The 22,618-nt window shown below is 45.7% G+C and overlaps 1 protein-coding gene across 3 annotated transcripts in view; it reads left to right on the forward strand.

Moving 5' to 3' along the window:
• LOC135913015 (ATPase WRNIP1-like) overlaps window positions 1–22,293 on the forward strand; it is an 89,893-nt gene extending 67,600 nt beyond the window's left edge. For all 3 annotated transcript variants that reach the window (XM_065445667.1, XM_065445656.1, XM_065445660.1), the window contains exons 7-8: window positions 8,503–8,582; window positions 21,880–22,293. In XM_065445667.1, the coding sequence (XP_065301739.1) occupies window positions 8,503–8,582; window positions 21,880–22,101 (302 nt within the window). In that variant the 3' untranslated portion in view covers window positions 22,102–22,293. The remainder of the gene's footprint in view (window positions 1–8,502; window positions 8,583–21,879) is intronic.
• The last annotated feature ends 325 nt before the right edge of the window (window positions 22,294–22,618 follow it).

Here is a 22,618-nt window from a genome sequence, read left to right on the forward strand (position 1 = left end):
GTCGGGTTTGCGTCGCCGGGAGCCATGAAGGTAGGCTCGACGGACCGTCCACTGCGAAGCTCCGTGACGAGGTACAGGGAACGTCCACCTCCACCAAATATGTTACGTAGGAAGACACCGACGAAAAGCTATTTACAAGTATATTTACAAGGCAATACGCCGCAGTTGACCAAGAGGCAACAGCCCGCGCTAGCTTCCAATCGTCGTCTTCGTCTTCTTCCTGCATGGCTCTTCGTCAGTGGGAATACGACCCCGTAGCAATATCAAAGGAAATTCAGAATATACATTTTAAAGATAAACCCAGGAATAGTGTCTGAAAAAATAAATGCTCAGTACACCGCCATTCTTCAGATGCCAAAAAAGAAACAGACCAGTTTATCGCTCAGCAGTTTCTGGATTTTGTGAAGCATAGATGCACTTCGCACTTTTCCCACAAAACGTCTGGTTTTTGCTCAACTTTGCAGTCCTCATAACACATTTTGCAGTTCTGCCTTTTTGGCATCTTCTGAGGATGGTCCAATGAGAAGACCAAGGAACGTACTTCACCTGTTTGTCTAGTCATGCACCTCTTCCAGGACTGATCGCTCTTAGCGTAGCTAGACAACTACAAGATTATGCATCCAAGCATATCTGTTTGCATTTTTGTGGATTGTCTTTATCACCTCTGCAGAGAAAAAGAGTAGAAAGAAATCCCACGCCATTGTAAACTGTCTTGCGCTGATCCGTATTGCTGGGCTGAGATGTGCTATAGGCGGCCTTCTTGGCGTGAACGGAAGTTTCTTTGCTGCCAATGGCAGCACGTCATAACCAAGCATAGTATGCACCCTGACGATAATCAGTAGAGCTCTCAGGTGGTGCAAAAAGATTGGAAGATGAATGCGCATAATGAAGGAGACCACTCAAGGCCGTAAGGGAAACTTGCCGACGAACAGCTGCTGGTGTCCCATGCTGACTCAAAACATTGGTACTGTCAGAGCTTGAATCTGCTTTACTGTCATCTTCGGAACCATAACTCGAGTCCTCATCACTAAATTGAAGTGCAGGTGCAGCATAGTTTCGAGCACAACGCTTTTCTCACGACGCAGTCACATGGGACAACACCGTGGGAGTGACTTTCGATAACCGCACAGTGATACCAGCAGTGCCTGTCTGGATTTTACATGAGAAGTGAGACTGAAACTCTTAAAAACTAGTTGAAAATTCCAGTTCCACATGTTGGACATGTGGCAGACCTTCAGAAATACACTTTGGCAGAATAAAACGACTCCGAATGCAAACCAAAGTTCCCTTGTGAATTGCTGGCATCATTTTCGGTTATCGCCACATCACTGTCGGGACGGCCAAGCCGGTGATATAATTTAATTCTTGATTTGCTGGGAGTCATTACAAAATTTTGATGCTAATGCAGCATAATTGTGGGCGGCATGCTTATTTGTCGAACGCGACAGAAGGTGACAGCCATTCATAAAGGGAAAATTGGACATCCACCCATTCGTAGCAATTGCTACAAAGGAAACCCATACGGGGTAATCGAAAGAAAAGCCTCAGAGGTGAAGAAAAATTCGTCCTGGTCTGGGACTCGAACCCGGGACCACTGCCTTTCTGGGGCAGCCGCTTTACCATCTGAGCTAACCAGGCGGCTAGCAGATGGCAGGGCGAAGTCGAATTTGTCGACAACACGAAGCAAAGGCTCCATGCATCTGGTTGATCGGGACAGATTTGTGGCCACTATCGTAAGCTCATTTTATCCATGTCAACAGCCCTTTCGATCGAGTTATTTTACAATTACTTATTTTGTAAAGCTTGATGCCTGGGTGCCAGATAAACAATGTTTAGAAAATCATTCCGTGAAAATTTTATAACCATGAAAGCTAGCGAAACGTGCTTTCTCGGAGCTTCGCAGTAACCTGGATTGGGATGTACGCTGGTGCGGCATACTGCTTAGCACATAGAGACACCTCTGATTGTTGTCACCTGAGTGATACCGTAATAGAGTTCAAGGCTAGACATACAATAATAACATGTATTGACAATGTTCAGACTTGACTCTCCTCCTATTTCGTTCGTGCGGGAGGGCCTCTAGGCCCGTCGCCGTTCGATATTGCGGCTGTATCGAAGCTAAAAGCTTAAATGACGGCACACTAAGAAGCTTTTCAGTCCAAACAATTTGTTCACACCTTTCGGGAAAGCGTGACAACTTGTGACTCGTCATCAACAGCATGTTCGCCATGCGCCTTCCAGCACGATTCCACGTACCAGCATGGCGCCGCACAATAGATGGCGCTGCGATCACAAAATGGTGCCACCCTCAATAAGATGGTCTATATCGTTAGAGCATACCGAGAGTGAAAAGGGGCTATTGTCACGGGACACAGTATTTAGTCCTTAATTACACAGGTATGTACCCATCATCTTCAGTCACATTACGAGCCCTTATATGCTTAGTAATTGCACTGACAGGCCTTCATAGCTGTTTCGGGCGTAGCTGGGGCGATGTTAGCCCTTGGAGGTAGTAAAAGGCATGCATTAATTTTCTTTTTAAACGAGCCATTTTCATGGCCCCTAGTTTGTCCGAAAAATCGGATTTTGATTGTATTTTCACAAATGTGATCATACTTTTAATTGATTTTATACTTTTGAAGCTAAGCAACCCATTTGAAAAGCGCAGGGTGTTAATAGAGTGCTTTTGTGTATTGATCCCTGCAGCAATGGCTCCATCATATTAAGTCTGCCTAAAGGAAGCAATATAAGTGCAGAGGCACGACTGTCACTTCCAAAGCTGGCAAAGAAGATGGCTCACGTGCAGATAGCGGGAGGAAAGAACACACTAGCACGCAGGACCTGAGCGGCCACGGTGTCTGCCGCTCACGAGATCTCGCTGCACAATGGCTGGCCGGCCTAAATAAACTGTGGCTATAGCGGCTACCTCTTCGTGCCACCTTTTGCAAATTGGTGACTCGGATAACCGAGCCCAGCCATGTCGGCATCAACCCACAAATTGGTGACCCGGACGACCGAATTTAGCCTTCCCACAAATTGGTGACCCAGACCGAGTCCAGCCATGCCTGCGTCAGTGCACCAACTCTACCAAGGCGAGTGACATGGCCTCACGTGGTCCGGCAGATGTCCCGTGGTTGTAAGGTGTCTGGAAATCTACATTGACACACTGGACATCTGGTTCATCCAGCTGGATAGCCATTTCCTTCTCAGCAGGGTTCCAGGCTCTAGCTGCATTTCAAACTCCAGTTGCCACTCTTCGCCCTGACTACTACAAGGACTTGCAGGCAGCCATCCTTGCTCACTACGTCCCCTAGAGCGCTCAGTCTCCTCCAGCTGGCGCTCCGTCGCAACAGCTCTTGCCATTTGAGCCGATGCTTCATTCTGCGTTTTGTTGTCCCACATCGCCTACGTCCAGCCGTGCCGATCGTCAGCACGCGCCGACCCCAGCATCAGATCTTTACTTGGTTCATGAGCCTCCTCCCCAACTCAAAGGCAACTGCACGACTCTTTCCAAGAAATTCGCTGGGCCAGACGTAAGTGCTTTCGGCTATTTTATGGCCCACCGCTCTCCTTCCTTGGACGTTCCTGCAAACTGTCCACTTTCCATTCAGGGGCACCTCACTCATCACCATAGGCTCCACTAGGCTCATATTTCACTCTCACCAACACAGAGACACCCTGAGCACAACCTTCGTGATGCATTCAGCGGCCACTGTAATCCTGATGCTATTGGCATTCGAGATTTCACCACAAACAGCTGCAGGAGAGCCTTCCGATGTTCTGTACCCACACCTTCCACAGATGCATGGCCTACTGATGTTTTACAGGAGCAGCTCTGCCTTCTTTTTTCTTCAGATTGAGCATCACTTCTACATCGTGAGTGACCAACACTTGCGCTATATCCACGCGAGTCCCAAGCTGCCAGACGGTCTACTTTTGGAGCTCCAACTTCTGCAGGCCCGGTTGTCTACGAGAACCAGCAGCAGGTCACAGTTTTGCATTGTGCTATCACTGTGGCTGCGCGTTGCTCTCAACCTATGCAGTCGGTGCTGCCTGGTACATCTCTTCGGATTGCCAACACTACCAACGACACTACCACACATCATTGACACTACCAACGACATCATCAACGCACAAGACAGTGCAGTGCGCCCTGTGTCCAGAGTTGCACTATAAAAAAAGTTCACACCCTTTTGGGCCTTATCTTGTCCCACAACAATAATCGTCATCTGTCTTGCTTGCGTTTCTTCTCTTGAAAACTCGGCGCTCACTACTTTCCTGTCGAGAATGCTGTGTCAAGCTGATAACGCACATGCTGTTCATGACTAGGAAGTACCGGGCTCGCAGCATTAAAGGAAATGGGGGCAAGACAGGTGACGATTATTGTTTGGGGACAAAATACAACCCGAAGGGTGTAAACTTTCTTTATAGTGTGGTGTTCCTATGGCACCGTCTCCACATTTTACCTGGACTCCTTTACCTGGGCTTTACCATTGTACTTTATTTCAATTGCACTTTGCATTAGGAGGGGGGTCCTGTAGCGGCGTGACTGTAGTGCCGTCCTGTAGGGCCACGGTGTCTGCCGCTCACGAGATCCCAGTGTACAATGGCTGGTTGGCCTAAATAAACCAAGGCTACGGCGGCTACCTCTTTGCGCCGCCTCCCACAGAAGTACAGTGTGTTCGTTCGCTTAGGATGGCAATGATATTGCATCTCTGGATGAATTTAGGCTCTGACAAAGTGGAAAGCAAGAGCAACTAGCCTGCACACTAGCACAAGTGTTCCTGTTCAGTTTACTACTGCACATGCTATTACATAATCATCATAATCTATATCATAAGACAGACTTGAAAGCTCCCTGGAAACACGAAGTGGGCGACCCCCCCCACTGAAACAAAGTTCTGACTATGTGCTTGCATTGGTGCCAGGGTTAGTTGGTGGTGCTGCAGTAATCATGCAGCTCTGAAAAATTCATTGGTGACTGTACTTCACACTTTTGCTACCAAAATATCTACGAATGATTTTCCGGAGGCCAGATTTTTCAGACCTGCCCGATAAATCATACGCCTTTGGAACACCGCCACATACCTCCATAGAGCCAATATATGAGAACGTTTGAAATTTCAGATGCAAAAAGCCTTCGCCGTCTGATTTTCTGGACTTTTTGCCATCACCACAGGTCTGAAACGGCGTTATCGAAGCCACCATGATTCTGATTATCTCCCCGCCTTGAACAGGTGCTCGCGCACGCAGATCTGCTTGCAGTCGTAGCCACGTACTCACACCTTTGCTACTTCGATGTTCACTACCAAGCTTCTTTTTGTTGGTGCTGTGTTCTTTATTGAAAAAATTTGCCGTTGTCAGCAATGGTGCTGACTCCACATTTGTAATCATTGTCAGAAGCTTCGAAGCTCCATAAGCATGACACATTGCACACTGCCGGTTCCCGAAAGTCAACTTTGCATCAATACAGCAGCCTTACGTGGTGAGAAGTATTGCGACGAAGCATACCAAGAGTGGGAAGGGCCAATTGTCATGGGACACAGTACGTATTCCTTAATGTATGCGTGTGCACTTTTCATCTTCTGTCACAGTATGAACACAGATAAGCCTAATAAGTGGCAGTCCTTCAGAGCTATTTCGGACATGCCTGTAGTGATTTGAGCCCTTAGGGCCAATAAAAGGTGTGCATCATTTTTCGGACATTATCGTGGCCCCTAGCTAGGGAGCACAAAAAATTGCATGTTGACTATATTTTCAAGCACGTACGTGAAAACAAAGATTTGATTCCCTATAACCGATACTTATTGTATCCTGCATTTATCATTTCATTATAGCAATAGAATACTCCATTGAAATTATTCATCACCAACCAAATTTTATATTTACTTCAACTGTGCTTATACTAATATTCTCTACATTGCTCCCACTGTGTGAGATAATCAGCTTGAACACCTCTAGTATTGTTCCGACAGGGATGAGAATCGGAACGCAGCTGCCTGTTCTGACAATCCCTGTGAAGGGCAGGTTCTGAGGCTACATAAATTAGTGAAATTGGGGAGCATTGCTAATTGAACACTCTACTTAATTTTGGAGCACTATTCTTTGTCGTTACTGAGTTATAAAAACAGTGGTGAATCCTTTTAATTTATGGCAGAGCTAGAGTGTCATTGACAGCATCCACACTTTAACGACAGAATTGGACTCTTTTATGACTGCTTATGCACGTAGGCTGTTGATCTAACAGTACTTGGGCCAATGTGAAAACTGTTGGCTACTGAAATTGGCAACAACATCCCATCCACATCTGTTCCTTCGAAATTTGTGAAATCAGTCTGATAATTTGTAATGGCACTTCTATGATTGGTTTGCAGTTAGTGCAATTATGTGCAAATTAGTGTGTTTTGCTATGTGCTAGCATTCTTCGAAGTCAGTACAGTGCGGTTCCTGCCATAATCATAGCAGATAATCAGCATTATATATATATATATATGGCAGTCTAAACAACTGCACCATTTGATTGCTGGGTTTGTCATTGCACTTTTCTAGGTAAGCCTTAAATCAGTGCTCTTGAAACGCAGGTTGCCTTCTAACATTTCATGCAGTGTAAACATAAAATGTTTTGGTTACAATTAAGTCCAGTGCACAGTGATGTGTAGTAAAAATGCAGCCTCAAGGTGTTCAACCTTCATGTCCAGGATGGAGGAAAAAGAAGAAATGCGGGGGGGTTTTCTTGTTTGTTAGGTAGCATTCTAGCACATCACAAAGTCACTGCTGAAACATCATGATCTGCGTACACACATGGCCCTCTGTATCATAGTCATGATGCATCGATATCCTGCTTACCATAACGAAAACTATTTCCTAGAAATAAAGACTGTATTTGCACAACACCTTGTTTTCACCGTCTAACGACCACAAAAGTCACCTTCAGTTCCTTCTAATGCATTAGAAATGCCACACTTACAGCAAACTCAGTAATGGCGACCACTAACCAAGGCATAAAATAACAACGTCCATTCGATGGCAGTGTGGTTAGCTGCCTTGCATTGAACTTTTTTTTTCTGTAGTTGGAGGCAGTATCGTCTTTGATTTTGAGTGGAATTAGTTATGATTGCAACACGCATGCAAATTTGAGCACACTTCCTTATTAAAAAAAGGTGCATGCTAGACTCATGCAAATACGGTATATGCTAACCTCCACAATCTAGAGCATGCCTCCTCTTTGCGCTCCATCTTGATCTATGAAAGTGGACAGCAGAGCTTACCCCTCAACTTAAGTGGTCAGTGTGAATCATTTCATGGCGATTCACAAGTGGGAATTGTGAACAAGTTTGCTCAACATCTGGTCTATACTAACATATAGGCAGCGTTGGAGGTTAAGAAAGAAACTTAAGAAGCCAAGGATTGTACCACGAGTGATGAAATGAAAGAAAGTCGTGATTTTGCCCAAAAGGTGAAGCATTAATTGCAATAGCAAAGTGTTAGGCAGCTATACGTAGATGACTTTTCCTCCTATCAACAGCGTAAGGTGCACAAACACAATATTATCACACTTCAGCTTTATGCGGAACCTCACAACGATGTGTACGCCATTACCGATGGCGGAAATTCACTTGGAGTGTCTATATAATTCCTATTGCAATAAATTTTTAGGCGTTGCAATAAGAGACAGGAAAACAGCAGTGTGAATTAGAGAACAATCGGGGGTGGCCGATAACTAGTTGATATTAGGAGGAAAAAATGGAGCTAGGGAGGTCATCTATTGCATGGAGTGGATAACTAGGGGTTTATTATATTTACAGAATGGGTGCCAAGGGAATTGAAGTGCAGTCGAGGACGGTAGAGGACTAGGTGGTGTGATGAGATTAGGAAGATTGTTGGCATAAGGTGGAATGAGCTGGCCCAAGTGAGGAGTAATTGAACATCACTGGTAGAGGCATTTGTCCTGCAGCGGACACAAATAGGTTGATGGTGCTGGTGCTCGACATCTACTCACATGCGCTGTAGTGAAGGCACATTTGTTAAGGGAGGCCTCATCGTGAGAACCATCGAGAAGCGCTATTGAACTGCGCTGTTTGATTAAGTCAGGAGCCAGCACTGTGTTCGATGTGGCGGAGTGAGAGAAGGGCTTCCAGTTGAGCAACATTTCTAAATATTAGGTCGAATAGTTTAGAGCGGTTTGAGACCCAGTACTTTTTATGGGGTTTTGATGTCAATAATTGTATGCCAGTCTTCCTTTAAATTAGGGTTAAGGTAGGTTCTCATGGCAAATCAAATCGCCGATTCATTCTGGGGATAAAGCGGGACCTAGCTGTCTGGTACCAAAGTGCACCTTGGAGATGACGTTGCAATCACATGCGCAAATCACTGTGCAGCACAATTGTATGCTGCTGGACATTATTACACCTTATCTGGGTGCTTTCTCAGTGATTAGGCCTGCAATATGGTGGTACATTTATCAAAAAGACTCCTAAATACTGCTGTTCTTTTACTCACCAGGTGTTGCAGACTCCCATGCACTCGTCCTTGCTGTAGCAACACACGACAGCGTCATGAAAGTAGGGCTACCTGAATGTAGGGTGAGTTTCAATCGTTGCTTTATTTTATGCCCTTGTGTTTAAAGGTTATGTAAGCAATCACTTGATATATTTGCAACATTTTGCATCGAGCTTGTTTGGACCCTGATGCAGGCGACTATGCTTTGGCCAGGTTTTAAGTTTTCTGTTCTCATGCAATATACTTTACCTTAGGGTGGTTATGAGAACAAAAAAAAAGAAAAAAACTGCGCAAAAAAGAACAAGACAGAAAAAGAACCACACGACACAGGCGCAGACTAACAACTGGTTTAATGCTCCAACGCCTCTTTCCCGCCAACAACAGAACGCATGCGCACAAACCATAAAGACCAATGCTGCTATCATGTAGTCAAGCCTAGAAACGCCAACTCCTTACGGTACAAATGTATGGAAGCCTTGCTAACACATCTGTTGTTGGCGGGAAAGAGGCGTTGGAGCATTAAACCAGTTGTTAGTCTGCACCTGTGTCGTGTGGTTCTTTCTCTGTCTTGTTCTTTTTTGCGCAGTTTTTCTCTTTTCTTTGTTCTCATAATGTTATACCAACTAGCCCCTCACCGTACGCTTCTAGACTTAGGGTGGTACTGGTTTACGTGAGTTTGAATAGTAGTGAACTCATGGCAGGCAACCAGCACAGAAACAGCACAGGCCACATGAGCAGAGAAAGTAACATTGACAAACATAAATGCTTCTAAACCTAAAGTTGTCCTCCATGCCCCAAAAGGTAAAAAATGAAGGAATGTACATGTTAACTTAGGCACAGAATTATTAGGAAGTGTTGACTCTGTGAAGACTTTAGCAGCGATTTTCGTTAAAGATTTAACTTGGGATGAACATGCAGACTGTGTTTAATTGAAAATGTCTTTCTCAATGGGCATTCTCATGTATATCAAGCATACTGCATGTTCCTTCTCTAAATTTCAACTGCTGTTACATAACTCATTAGTTTTCTACAAAATGCAATATTATGGCATTATCTGGTGCACAGCAGGCATGTTCAACCTAATGAAACTGCACTTTCTAAAAGAAGAGCTGTTCATTGCATTGCGAATGCGCCATTTTTGTTTTTTCCGCATTAATGATATTGTCTGGAAATATGATGTCCTGCCTGTGTTCACATTATATAATTATCGCTTACTCTTAAGTTATCACTCTTATCGAAAGCAAAACGACAGCGTAATATTTTCATTATCTGACCTTCATAAAAACACCAACATCCAAGAAACAAGACACAAAGAAAAGTGCTTTATGCAACACCTGGAACAAACTATGACAAACAGTCCTTGCTTTGCACAGTGCTGTCCCTCCCAAATAAACTCATATCTGAAAATTGGGAAGTCTCCTGGAACTCAAGCTCTCAAATTAGGCTGTATTGCCAACAAGAATTGATCTACGTGTGGGTATGAATATCATCATCATCATCAGCCTAGTTACGGCCACTGCAGGGCAAAGGCCTCTCCCATACTTCTCCAACTACCCCGGTCATATAAATAATAAATAATATTGCTACGGAACAGTATTTCCAATGACAGAGGCGAGCAGTCAGACTGATGACGATGACGATTGGAGGCTAGCGCGGGCTGTTGCCTCTCGGCCAAGTGCGGCATATTTTCTTGTAAATATACTTGTACATATCTTTTCGTCCGCGTTTTCCTACGTAACATATCCGGTGGAGGTGGGTGTTCCCTGTACCTCGTCACAGAGCTTCGCAGTGGATGTCGAGCCTTCCTTCATGGCTCCCGGCAACGACAACTCGATTCTGCCGGCTCCGACACCTGCTGCCACTTCGACGACCTACATCACTCTCCCCGCTCCCCATGATCCTGGCGTATTCTCGGGCAAAGCTGGGGAAGACGTCGATGACTGGATCAACCTGTAGGAATACGTCAGCCGCAATAACCGGTGGTACCCTACTACCATGCTCGCCAACGTAGTCTTTTACCTCGGTGGCACACCTCGAGTTTGGTTTCAGACGCACAAAGATGAGCTGACCAGTTGTGATTCACTTAAGCAAAAGCTCCGAGACTTGTTCGGCAACCCCTACGGTCACCAACTTGCCACGCAGAAGGCGCTTTCCGGCCGTGTGGAGACATGCAGGCTCTGTGCCGCAAAGTTGGCGCACACATGACCGAGTCAGACAAGGTCTCCCACATCCTCAAAGGCATTGCCGATGACGCCTTCAACTTGCTCGTTTGCAACAACGTGGCGACGGTGGATGCAGTTATAAAGGAGTGCCGTTGCCTGGAACTCGCTAAAAGCCGACGTATTGACCAGCAGTTTGCCCGTCTGCCCAACACCGCAGCGACATCTTCCTGTGCCAACACTCCTCGTCCCAACAACACTGGCGATGTTACCAGGATTGTCCGGCGTGAGATTGAGGCCGCCTATCCGGCTGCGTTCGACTCCAACCCCACCAACGTACCTGCAGTCACGGTTTCCCTGATCCAGGCAGTTGTCCGCAGGAGTTCGCAAACATGGGTCTTCACACCACCTGCTCAGCCCATCGCCCTGATACCTGCCCGGCTTCTTCCATTCCGCCCCGTCCCGCATCTTCTTACCCACCATATTTCTGCAAGCCATCTGAATGGCGCACTGCTCACGACAAGCCCATTTGTTTTCACTGCCGTCGAATCGGGCACATTTCTCGGCACTGTCGCAGTCACTGAAGTTCCCCAGTGCTGACCTTCCTAACCGGCTCAAGAAAATAATCACGCCCGCCACGACGCCTGTTGTCCGTGTCGCCCATGGCGGAACAGCCCCCGTAATTGGTACGTGTGCCGCCCGCGTCTCCTTCGCCGGTCGCTCCACTATCGTGCTATTCACAGTCATCGCCCACTGTCCCCACGACATCATCCTCGGCTTAGACTTCTTCTCCGCACATTCTGCTCTCGTCGATTGTTCCGCCAGTACTCTCCGCCTTGACCTGCCTGTTCTGCATCCCTTTGAACCACACCCCAGTCGCCTCAGTTTCGTCGACTTCGTTCGCTTGCCACCTTCAGCACTGACTTACGTTGACTTAGTGTCATCCTCACCAGTCCCCGACGGTCACTACACCGCGGCTCCTATGCAAGACGTCCTCCTCCGTCCTCCTTCCACACGGGTTCACAGTACCTCATACAGTTTTATCTATTACGGCGAATTCCGTCTGCCTGCCAGTGGTCAATTTTGGCTTGACGACACAAGTGCTGCCACATGGGATGTCTCTGGCCCAGCTTTGCTCATTTGAGGATCACTCAGTAACATCTATTGCAGTAGACGACAATTCAGCCAATCCTCCTCTACCATCGCAGTCGGCAACTTGTACCATCACCAACACACAGAAAATGATTGCACCCAACTTGTCGTCTGAGCACGCTCATGAGCTCTACCGCATTCTGTTTTCCTACCACAATATTTTTTACTTTAACGATCGTCCTTTGACCCAACCTACAGCTGTTAAACATCGCATTAATACCGGCGATGCCCCTCTTGTTCATCGCCGCCTGTATCGAGTGTCACGGGCTGAGCGTCAAGTTACTCACATCGAAGTTTGCAGAATGCTTGCCGAGAACATTAGTGAACCGTCATGTAGTCCATGGGCGTCACCTGTTGTATTGGTCAAAAAGAAGGATGACTCATGGCACTTCTGCATGGTTTATCGGCACCTTAACAGGGTTACCAAAAAGAACGTGTATCCCCTACTTCAGATTGATGACGCCCTTGACTGCCTCCACGGTGCTCGATATTTCTCCTCTATTGACCTTCGCTCCGGCTACTGGCAGATTGCCGTGGACGATCTCGACCGCGAGATGACTGCTTTTGTAACACCCGACAGTCTTTATCAATTCAAAGTGATGCCGTTCGGTCTATGTAACGCCCCTGCCACTTTTGAACGCATGATGGACTCCCTTCCTCACGGTTTCAAATGGTCCACATGCCTGTGTTACTTGGACAACGTTGTAGTATTCTCCTCAACGTTCGCTACGCACCTCGAGCGCTTCTCAGCAGTCCTGGACATTTTTCGTCGAGCCGGTCTGCAACCCAACACATCAAAATGTCAATCCGGTCATCGCCAGATTACCGCCAGATTATCGCCAGATTATGCGAACGGAGTGCAACCGGACCCAGGCAAGATCTATGCTGTTTCGCACTTCCCTGTTCCAAAGTGTGTGAAGGATGTGCGCAGCTTCATTCGCCTTTGTTCGTACTTCTGCCATTTCGTGAAAAATTTCGCCGCCATAGTAGCACGACCACTAACCGAGCTTCTGAAAAAAGATGCCCCTTTCCAGTGGGGTGAAAACGAGGCCTTCGTATTCTCGTATCTAATCGATCTTCTCACAACGCCTCCCGTTCTGGCCCATTTTGATCCTTCTGCACCTACTGAAGTCTGTACTGATGCCAGCGGTCACGGAATTGGCGCAGTACTGGCACAATGCCAGCACGGCCACGACCGTGTTGTCGCTTACGCCAGCAGGCTCCTTTCACCCGTGGAGCGCCACTATTACATTACTGTGCGTGAGTGTCTGGCCCTAGTTTGGGCGGTTGCGAAATTCCACCCATACTTATATGGCCGACCCTTTTCCTTTGTCACAGACCATCAAGCGCTTTGCTGGTTATGCTCATTGAAAGATCCTACACGAAGACTTGGTTGCTGGGCCCTATGCCTCCAAGAATATTCGTATAAATCTAGCCGACTACACAAGGACGCTGACTGCCTGCCTCGCTACCCGGTAGACGAGCCTGACATTGCCGACAGTAGTACCGCCAACGGCATTTTCTCTGTATCTGCCTTTGCTGACATCGTCGATGAGCAGTACCGAGACCTATCGCTGCAGGCACTCATCGAGCGTCTGCGCTCTACACCTACTGATGCATCCGTTGGCCGATATGTCCTCGAGGGCGGCATTCTGTATTGAAGGAACTTCCTCCCTGACGGCTCTGATCTTTTTCTTGTCATGCCAAAACATCTACGCCAGACTGTGCTCTTTGAGATGCATGATGCACCCACTGCAAGACATCTTGGGGTAACCTGCACGTACGACCGCATCCGCCGCCACTTCTATTGGCCTGGTCTCGCTCGCTCCGTCCGACGCTATGTTGCTGCCTGTGATCCCTGCCAGCATCGGAAAACACCTCAGGTGCTACCTGCCGGTCATCTCCAGCTGATCACCGTCCCTGTGGAACCGTTCTATCGTGTTAGATTAGACCTCCTCGGTCCCTTTCCCACGTCATCCTCCGGGAACAAATGAGTAGCCGTCGCAACTGATTGCGCAACCCAATACGCTATAATGCGGGCTCTCCCTACCAGTTGCGCCACTGATGTCGCGGACTTTCTCTTGCGTTACATTATCTTACTTCATGGTGCCCTGCGACAGCTGGTTACTGACCGTGGTCGTAACTTCCTCTTGAAAGTTATTGCCGACATTGTGTGTTCCTGCTCTATTCAACACAAGCTGACTACCTCATGCGATCCTCAAACCAATGGCCTGACAGGGTGGTTAAACGGTACACTTACTGATAGTTTGTCCAAGTACGTTTCCAAGGACCACCACAACTGGGACATTGCCCTTCCTTACGTCACATTTGCATACAATTCTTCTCGGCACGACACCACCGGATTTTCTCCATTTTATCTACTGTATGGTCGCGAACCTACCTTGCCCCTAGACACGGCACTTCCTCCTGCTGCGATCTCAATAAGCGAGTATGCGTGCGATGCCATCGCCCTTGCCGATCATGCACGCCAGCTTGTCTGTCCTTGAATGACGGCCTCACAAACCACTCAGCAGCGTCAGTACAACGCCCGCCATCATGACTTACAGTTTTCGCCTGGTGCGCTCATGCTCCTGTGGTTGCCCTCTCGTCACGTTGGACTTTCTGAGTAGCTCCTTTTGCGATACACAGGGCCCTACCGCGTGCTGCGCCAGGTGATGCCTTTGACGTACGAAATTGCTCCTGTGGGTTCAACCTTGTCCTCTCCTCTATCATCTAGTGATGTCGTGCATGTCAGTAGGCTCAAGGCCTTCTACACCGCTTCCGAGTCTGACCTTTAGTCGCCCCAAGACGCTGCTTTTGCCGCCGGGGGTAGTGCTACGGAACAGTATTTCCAATGACGAAGAGGCGAGCAGTGAGAAGACGACGACGACGATTAGAGGCTAGTGCGGGCTGTTGCCTCTTGGCCAAATGCGGCATATCTTCTTGTTTATATACTTGTATATAGCTTTTCGTCTGCGTCTTCCTACGTAACAATATAGTAATGAATATAAATTAGGACATATACAGGGTGTCCCAGCTAACTTTAGCCAGATTTTAAAAATGTGCAAATGCTACGTAGCTGGACATAATCAAGGTAATGTTGTTTGCCTTTGCTTGGAGATACTCGCATTGTTTTGTTTTTTCATTCCATGTAGTTAGATAATTAGTCCTAATTAATTATTATACTTCTCAAATATTATAATTAGATTAAATGTGGCGATGAGAAAATTGTAGAACAACATTACAAACGCCAGATACAGCTTTCCATTGCTCAATATGTGCTACATAAATGTGTTTTCAGAGCGTTAAATTAACCCTCGAATACACGCAAAGTGCCTCGAGCAGCCAGTCATGTGGCAATTTTGCGTGCATTTGCGGGCTTCTTTCATGTTTGGAAAAACACTCTTATGTAGCATGTATTCAGCAACAGAAAGCTGTATCTGGAGTTTTTCATGTCGCTCTACAATTTTCTCATTGACACTTTTCATTTAATTCTAATATCTAAGAAGTTGATTAATTAATCAAGAATAATTATCTAATCAGGCAGGATGAAAAATAAATTTGAGTATCTCCAAGTGACAGCAAACAATATTACCTTGGTTCCATCCAGCTACATGGCATTTGCATATATTTAAACTCTGACTAAAGTTAGCTGTGACACCCTGCATATGTTAGTATGTATTTGTGTAGAAATGGGCTGAACTGACCTGGTTTCCTCCTAATGTATGTGTATTTATGTGTGTGTATACAGGTAGATATGTCTCTTTGTTTAGAATGACGTACATTTGTATTTTTTGTATGTGTGCTGCACTGCTGTCATACCATAGGGGCCGGGTCCCCTGTCAAGCAAATGGGAACTTTTTGTCATGGCTCCTTCTCTCAAGGAAATAAATTTAAATTTGAACAATGCTGCATAATGCTTATTTCAAAGCATGCAGATGTAAAAACAGTAATGTACAGCAGAACCTCGTTGATAGATTTCTGTTTTTTACCAGGGTGTCTACCGACCGGGAAAACCGGGAATTCTCAGAGATATTGAGTAGTCGAGAAAAACTCAGGGGAAATTAAACTCAGGGAATTAGTACCTCTATCAGGGAAAATTAGCGGTGATCTTGTTGAAAGGGTCGAAAGTCGCGGTAATGCTGGCTCGAGTAATAGATAGGAATCGTAATAAGTCGTCTTTGATGCCCTGTCGTCGGCTGGAGGAGTTTCCAATGTACAGTCAACGACTGACTTTCCAGATGCCCGATAATTTGGACGGCTTCGTGGCACCACCACGTACCCCATATAGTCAATGTATCGGAACGTCTGAGATTTCGGACGCAAGAACCCTTCGCCGTTTGATTTTCCAGACTTTTTGCCATGACCGCCAGTCCGAAATGGCATTAATCAAAGCCACCACCGCTGCCGTTTTGATTACCTCGCCGCCTCGATCCGGCGCTCTCGCGCGTAGTTCCGCAAACAGCCGTAGCCAGCACTGCCGCAACGCTAGCTAGACCTAGCTGCTTCGACGTTAGCTATTAAGCTTCTTGCCATTGGGTGCCGTGTTTTTCATTGAAAGAATTCGCTGCTGTCAGCAATGGCACCGACTGCGCCTTTGTGGTCCTCGCAATTGGCTTCGAAGCTCGGAAAGCCCGGTGCGTGGGATAACGCCGGTTCCTGAAAGTCAGCTTTGCCTCAGTAAAGGAATGTTACGCGGTGAAGTACACGCTAAAGTATTGCGATGAAGCATTACAAGCGTCGGAAGGAGTGCGTCACAATATGTATTCCTTAATTATACACGCATGCATCCGGGAGCTCCTGTTACAGAACGAGCATCGATATGCCTAATACGTGTACCGACAGGCCTTCAGAGCGTTTTCGAATGTGCCTGTGGCGGTTTCAGCCCTTAAAGGGACTCTGAAACGATCTTGACAATTTTCTACAAACATACTGAGTCGTTAGAGTAGGTCCTTCTCATCATTAATTGACACATCTAAGTGCTCTGCGTAAAGCGTGTAATTTATTATAAAATTTAAAAAAAATGCACATCGCTGCCGATCGCAGTGCACTGCTCGGCGGAATTTTAAGCCGCCCCTGCCCATATGATGGAAATCGCCCATATGACGTCAATGGGGCGAGCTATCCAATTAGCTGACCAGTGCACATGATCGATAATTTTTGCAACTTTATGGTAAACAAATGATATTTGTAATAGTTGGAGTGTTAGTTAATTTGTTTTTATAAAAAGAAAGTAACATAAAGAGAATGCACAAGAACAATCTTTTAGTACACTTAAGCACTTCCAGCACACAACAAGTGTCGTCTGCTTGTGTTACACATGCTACATCTTTGACGAGAGCTCGGCAGTCAGTGTCGGTCTGTCTTTTCGCGAACGCTATGATTTGACTTTGTTGCGTTGTGGACTGCAAACGTAGCAACTGGCAATATGTCAAGCTGCGACATCATGTCCTTCGGCAAGCCAGTAGACGAGTGGACTGGCTGCAGCGCATTGGACAGCCGCTATCCGATGGGCGCCAGGATTTGCGCAATTGCGGCCGTCACTTTACACCGGAAGATTACTAACAGAATAGCGTTTCGCGAGTCCATTATTAGGGTAAATGCAAGCGCAAGGGGACAGGGCCTGGCCTTGTCCCCTTGCGTGTCGTTTCAGAGGATGATCAGAAGCGCAAATGTGAATGGTCTGCACGGTGCAGCCATCTGGTGGCACAGAGCTCAACCACACACAGTAGCAGTAACAAAATGTGTTCTTCTTTGCTGCTGGTGTAAATTTTTCGCAGGAGTGTAATCATTAACACATTATTTTTGTAAATGTTTAAAATGTTTTACACTTGGTTAGAGCAATATTCACTCTTTCTTTGGCTGGTTAATAACTGCGCCAATGGGTGGCTGGACCATGGAGACCGATCAGGCGGCTCACGTACGTCTATGCTAAAGTTCGTTCATCAGCTTGAGTTTATGCCTTCACCGTTCCGTCGAAAGGTTCTGCTAGTGTGTGATTACCGGAATACCAGACATGTTCGGTGCTACGACAGAATGCTCGCAATGCACGCTGCTTCGATAGCTCTTGCTTGGGGTTGACTGCCAAGCGGCTAGCGGAGACGTTCTGCGCAGGCGGGGGCGGGCTCCAAAACAACCGGAAGTGGACGATGTGACGTCGCATCGTGACGCAGAACCAATGAAGGCGGAGCTTAGCCGCGATCGCTCGGCAAACAAGTTGAGGAGGTAAAGCATGGCTAGGGAGGAGGGTAACTTGTAATCGCGTGTAGCTATATTAATACGTAATGCTTCACTTATATTGTGGTGCGAATGTTCTGCTTAAGCTGTGCCCTACGCGTTTACAAAATTTGTCCGAACCGTTTCAGGGGCCCTTTAAGGGTAGTAAATGACATGCATTTATTTTTTACCAACTGGCTGATATTTCGGATGCTTTAGCGGCCCCTAATTAGTACGAAAAATCGGATGTGGACTGTGCAACTGACCAAAAAGATGCTTCAAATGGTTCGTGGGGTGAACGTGTGGTGGAAGGAGGACAAGAAAAGAAAGAACCTATGCATTGAGGAATGAACGGGAAAGGAAGCATGCTGCCGACGTTTTGAAGGAGCTTGAGCTCAAAAAAAGAAGTGTTGGCTGATGCCGGGATGCAGGTGTCCATCATCCAAACCAAAATGAACTCTTTAAAGCAGTGAAATAACACTGAGGTGTCGTGCGTGGGCTGAGAGTATGCTAGGACATTTGTAGTTGACTTATGAGCTCTTCAGAGAGAATCTCAACTGTGACAAAGTTCGGGCCTCACACCACTGAGCTTGCTATCAGTTGATAGAAATAGCTCATATTAGAAAATATTTGCTTCTGTATGAATCTCCTTTTTATTCGTATTTAGGATGTCTGACTCGATTTGCAATTTTGTTGAAGACATTTTATTTGTTGTGCATATTATTAACCCCTCCTTTCTATTCTCTTTTTGAATAACATAAACACTACTCCTTAGTATTCAAACTGGATTAAGTCTTTTTTTTTTGTTTCATATGCTTACTAGAGAGTGACAGCATCGGGCGATGTGGTTTCAGCCTGTCTTGATATAAAGCATAGTTCTGCATCACTCAGGGAATTTCGCAAAGGCACTCAGGGAAAACCTGGAAAACTCAGAGAATTTGGAAATGTCAACTTGGTAGACACCCTGGTTACATTTTCCTGGCTCTTACAATCTAAAGCGCTGGTGCTGTTTAGTTTCCCCAGCGTCATGAGTAGTAGTTTCCAATTTGTTATGTTTGCTTCCCCATTGTTACTTCCAAACATCGACACAGTTCGCCACCCATGTGGCGCCGTCCATTGGCAGTGCCTAGGTTGACCACTGCATCTTGCCGCTGTAAAGAGTCACTGTGGCCGTGTTCGGGTTGCCACTGATCGTTGATCTCAACACGGCTCACATAGTAGATAGCCAAGAGGAGGTAAATGAAAAAGCACAAGGCCTCACACCCATGTTCACTGACATGTGACCGTTGCGGCCTTGTGCAATTACTTTGATGTGAAAAGCTGTGCAGAAATGCAGAAAAATGTGTGTGAGTGTTCGAAAAGGGGCTGTTGTCATCGATTTTACCTAAGCACCAAATAAAATTTAAATGCTTCATTTAGTGGGATTCACGGCTATGACTGCTATAAAAAGATTTTGCCATTCACTGTAAGCACCAGGCACTGATAATGAGCTTTAGTGAGTGGGTTTTCTGTAGTTTGCTGGCTTTCTATTCTACTTAAAAAAAAAAATGTTTTGTGAAAGAGTAGTTTTTTGTCTTATCAGTAGTGCTGCTGCAAGTGTCATCGGATGTTGTGTTTTTCCAGATCTTACGTTTTTTTTTTACCATATTCCCCGAAAAACAGTTTAACCGGGTTCTACTGCATTTATTGATGATTTCTTGCTGCTTGCAACCCTTGAGGTAATTCCCACCATGTTGTCTGCGATTCAAGGTGGTCTCTATGCCTTGTCATCCACACTCTTCTACACCACATTCACACTCATACATTCTTATCACTGTTTTGTGTTCTACCCGTAACAGTGCAGTAGACTTACATTAACTTGGCTCTGGTTAACTCGATTTTTTATATATTCGATCCTAACCAAAGGTCCTGGACAGTGCCCATACATTTCTGTGGGCCTGGACATTCGTTGTTTTAATTCTGAAATGGGCCTTCAGTAGATAATTGGAAGTTGACCAGTCAGCATGCATGCCCCTCACACCAATGGTGGTCCCAATGGCTGCAGTGTGGGTCATTGCAGTGCTAGGGAACTTTGAATGTGTCAAAGGCAGACTATCTCCCTCACAAAATGATAACTTTTAGCACACCCTGGGAAGGCTTTCGATCGAAAACGGCAGCTAACAATAAATGATATTACCATATTTACCCAATTGTAATCCACCTCCCCCCCCCATTAAAATTTTTAAGAAAATGGCTACAAAATCACCTGTGTCTTTTAATCAGGTCCAAAACGGCAACCATGATTGCGGCATTCACAATAGCCTGATAGAGGTAGCATCATCATTCCTATCATCACAAGATGCGCAAGCCAGCAGTGACGATGTGCAGATTTTTTTTTTCGAAAGCTAATTCAAAAGAGAAGTTATATGTTGAACAGCGCTGCATCACAGCGTTCCATGTAGGAGTCTGGTGTGGCATGACAAAGTTGTAATATCAAACACAGTGAACTGCATGGAGGATAGTGTGTTGGGCCCATAGCGATGAAGAGCAGTCCAAGAGGGATCTCAAACTACATTAGGTTTAAATAAATTTTTATTTTGTGATGAGGAACTTGACAGTCTTCATCTATTTCATATCACCACAATCAGAGGCATGCTATTCTTCTTGTTATAAAATTGGGTACGTGGTATCTTTGAGTCCATGTTGTTCTTACTTTGAAACCCATAAAAAGATGTGTGCGTGTTAGATATGGGAGCATCTTAGGATTGGGCAAATACTGCCAAGGCAGCTCTGTGCTGTGACTTTTTTTCTGGCTCTTTTAATTCAACCCACCGGATAACTCGATTTCTTCTCTTGTTCTTATCAAGGTCAAATGAATGGAAATCTGCTGTATGTGTGGTTTTGTGTGTAGTCATCGTTCCAAATAAGGATTACTTGGCCAACAACACTGTATTTTTGCTTCTTTCTTGATTACCGCAGCTTATCGTTTCTGTGTTTATGGCCTGATATAAATACTTTATTCTCTTGTTTTGAAGCTTATGCACATGGAACAATCCTATGTGGCTGCTTCAAGGGTGTAAAGTTCATGAAGTCAGGAAAAGTATCACTGTTTTGAGTAATCCATTTTCTATAGTAAACAGGATGTTAGTGAATTCATTAGTGAGGGTGCTTCAGTTGGAATTTATGTGCATAGAAATACTGTTGGATCCTGCTGCTGTCATTTCCCCATGGTAGGTCATATTGGTTCCATTTGGCTAGGGCTAAAACCTTGCAGGGGCAGTTGAGCACAAGGTATTGGATATAAAAAAAAAAGACAAGCGAGTGTAGAGGCGCTGGAAATATTGTGAATGACAGAGTCAGGTGATTAGTAACTTTATTGTTGCAGCAGTACTATGCACATTGAAAAGGAGTATTTATTCAAATTTATGGATGCCGTACTTAAGTATGGAAACTTAAGTATGGCTCATCGGCTACACTCATTAAGAATGGCGGCTGCACAATGAACACCTGCCCTGCACGCTATGACAGCGCCACTCTGTTATTTTCAGAGACAGAAGCACTGTGCGACGTGCTTGCTCATGCATGTGCTTGAGCTTATTATCCTTTTTTTATTGTTATTCCTTAATATTTCTATCCTGTGACGTGTCCCGTCAAGTCAGAAAGAGGCTCCAGGTTTCTGCTCATTTGCAAGATTGCTGCAAACATTTAATATTGGTTTTCTTTCTTCCTAGAAGTCAGAGTTATTCATTCGTGACACAGCACAATTTTCTTCTTGTTTCATTTCACCCAGCAGAAATTCCTCATTTAACTGCGACCCCATAGCAATTGCAGGGCTATAAGTGTTAAATGACTACCTGTTGGCTACCTTGTGCAGATCATGTTGTCCCACTGTGCCACCTACTGTGCGAGGGCACCCAAGTCACGTGAGACATACAATGCATATGCACTTGTGGAAGAAGTTGTGCGGAAACATGAGGGACCCCTGCCAGCAGTGCCTATGCACCTGCGGAACCATGCCAGTCCTGAACAGCGTGCGGAGGGACGTGGCAAGCCATTTCTGCCACAGCAGCTTGCCCACCTAAACTTCTTCAAGTAGAACTCATCCAGAGGCATGCTGTAGGGAAATGGAGAAAGACAGTGGACCTGTTGTTGAGCATGGCTATAGTTTGTCATCAATCTCTCAAGCAAGACAGTGTCACTTGCACTCTTTACCTCTGTGCGTTGGGAAACTTTGGGCATGTTAATGTTCATATGTATGTAGGTATATAAACATGATATGGACAGGAAACTTGTGTGTTGTCCTTTATAAATATCAGGAGGCATTTCATACTTATGTTTAAATGTGGCAGGCTCACTCATAGACATCTTTTTTTGTAACCAGTTTCTAGAGGTACAAAAACAAATATTGGTGCCAGTCTGGATGTCAGAGCTGGGCGCACAAATGTCAGTCATCTAGGGTGACCAGATATATCAACGCATGAAGCCAACAGACATATTTGGTTGGTTGTGGGAATGCTGTGCCGATTGCGCCAATCTCTGCTGAGTAGAATTTGTTCTTGCATACTGTTCCACAAAGGCAGTGGTGGGAATGCCACTATAAATGCTCCAGTCTG

Source organism: Dermacentor albipictus, chromosome 1 (assembly GCF_038994185.2).
Source record: "Dermacentor albipictus isolate Rhodes 1998 colony chromosome 1, USDA_Dalb.pri_finalv2, whole genome shotgun sequence".
Lineage (NCBI taxonomy): Eukaryota > Metazoa > Arthropoda > Arachnida > Ixodida > Ixodidae > Dermacentor > Dermacentor albipictus.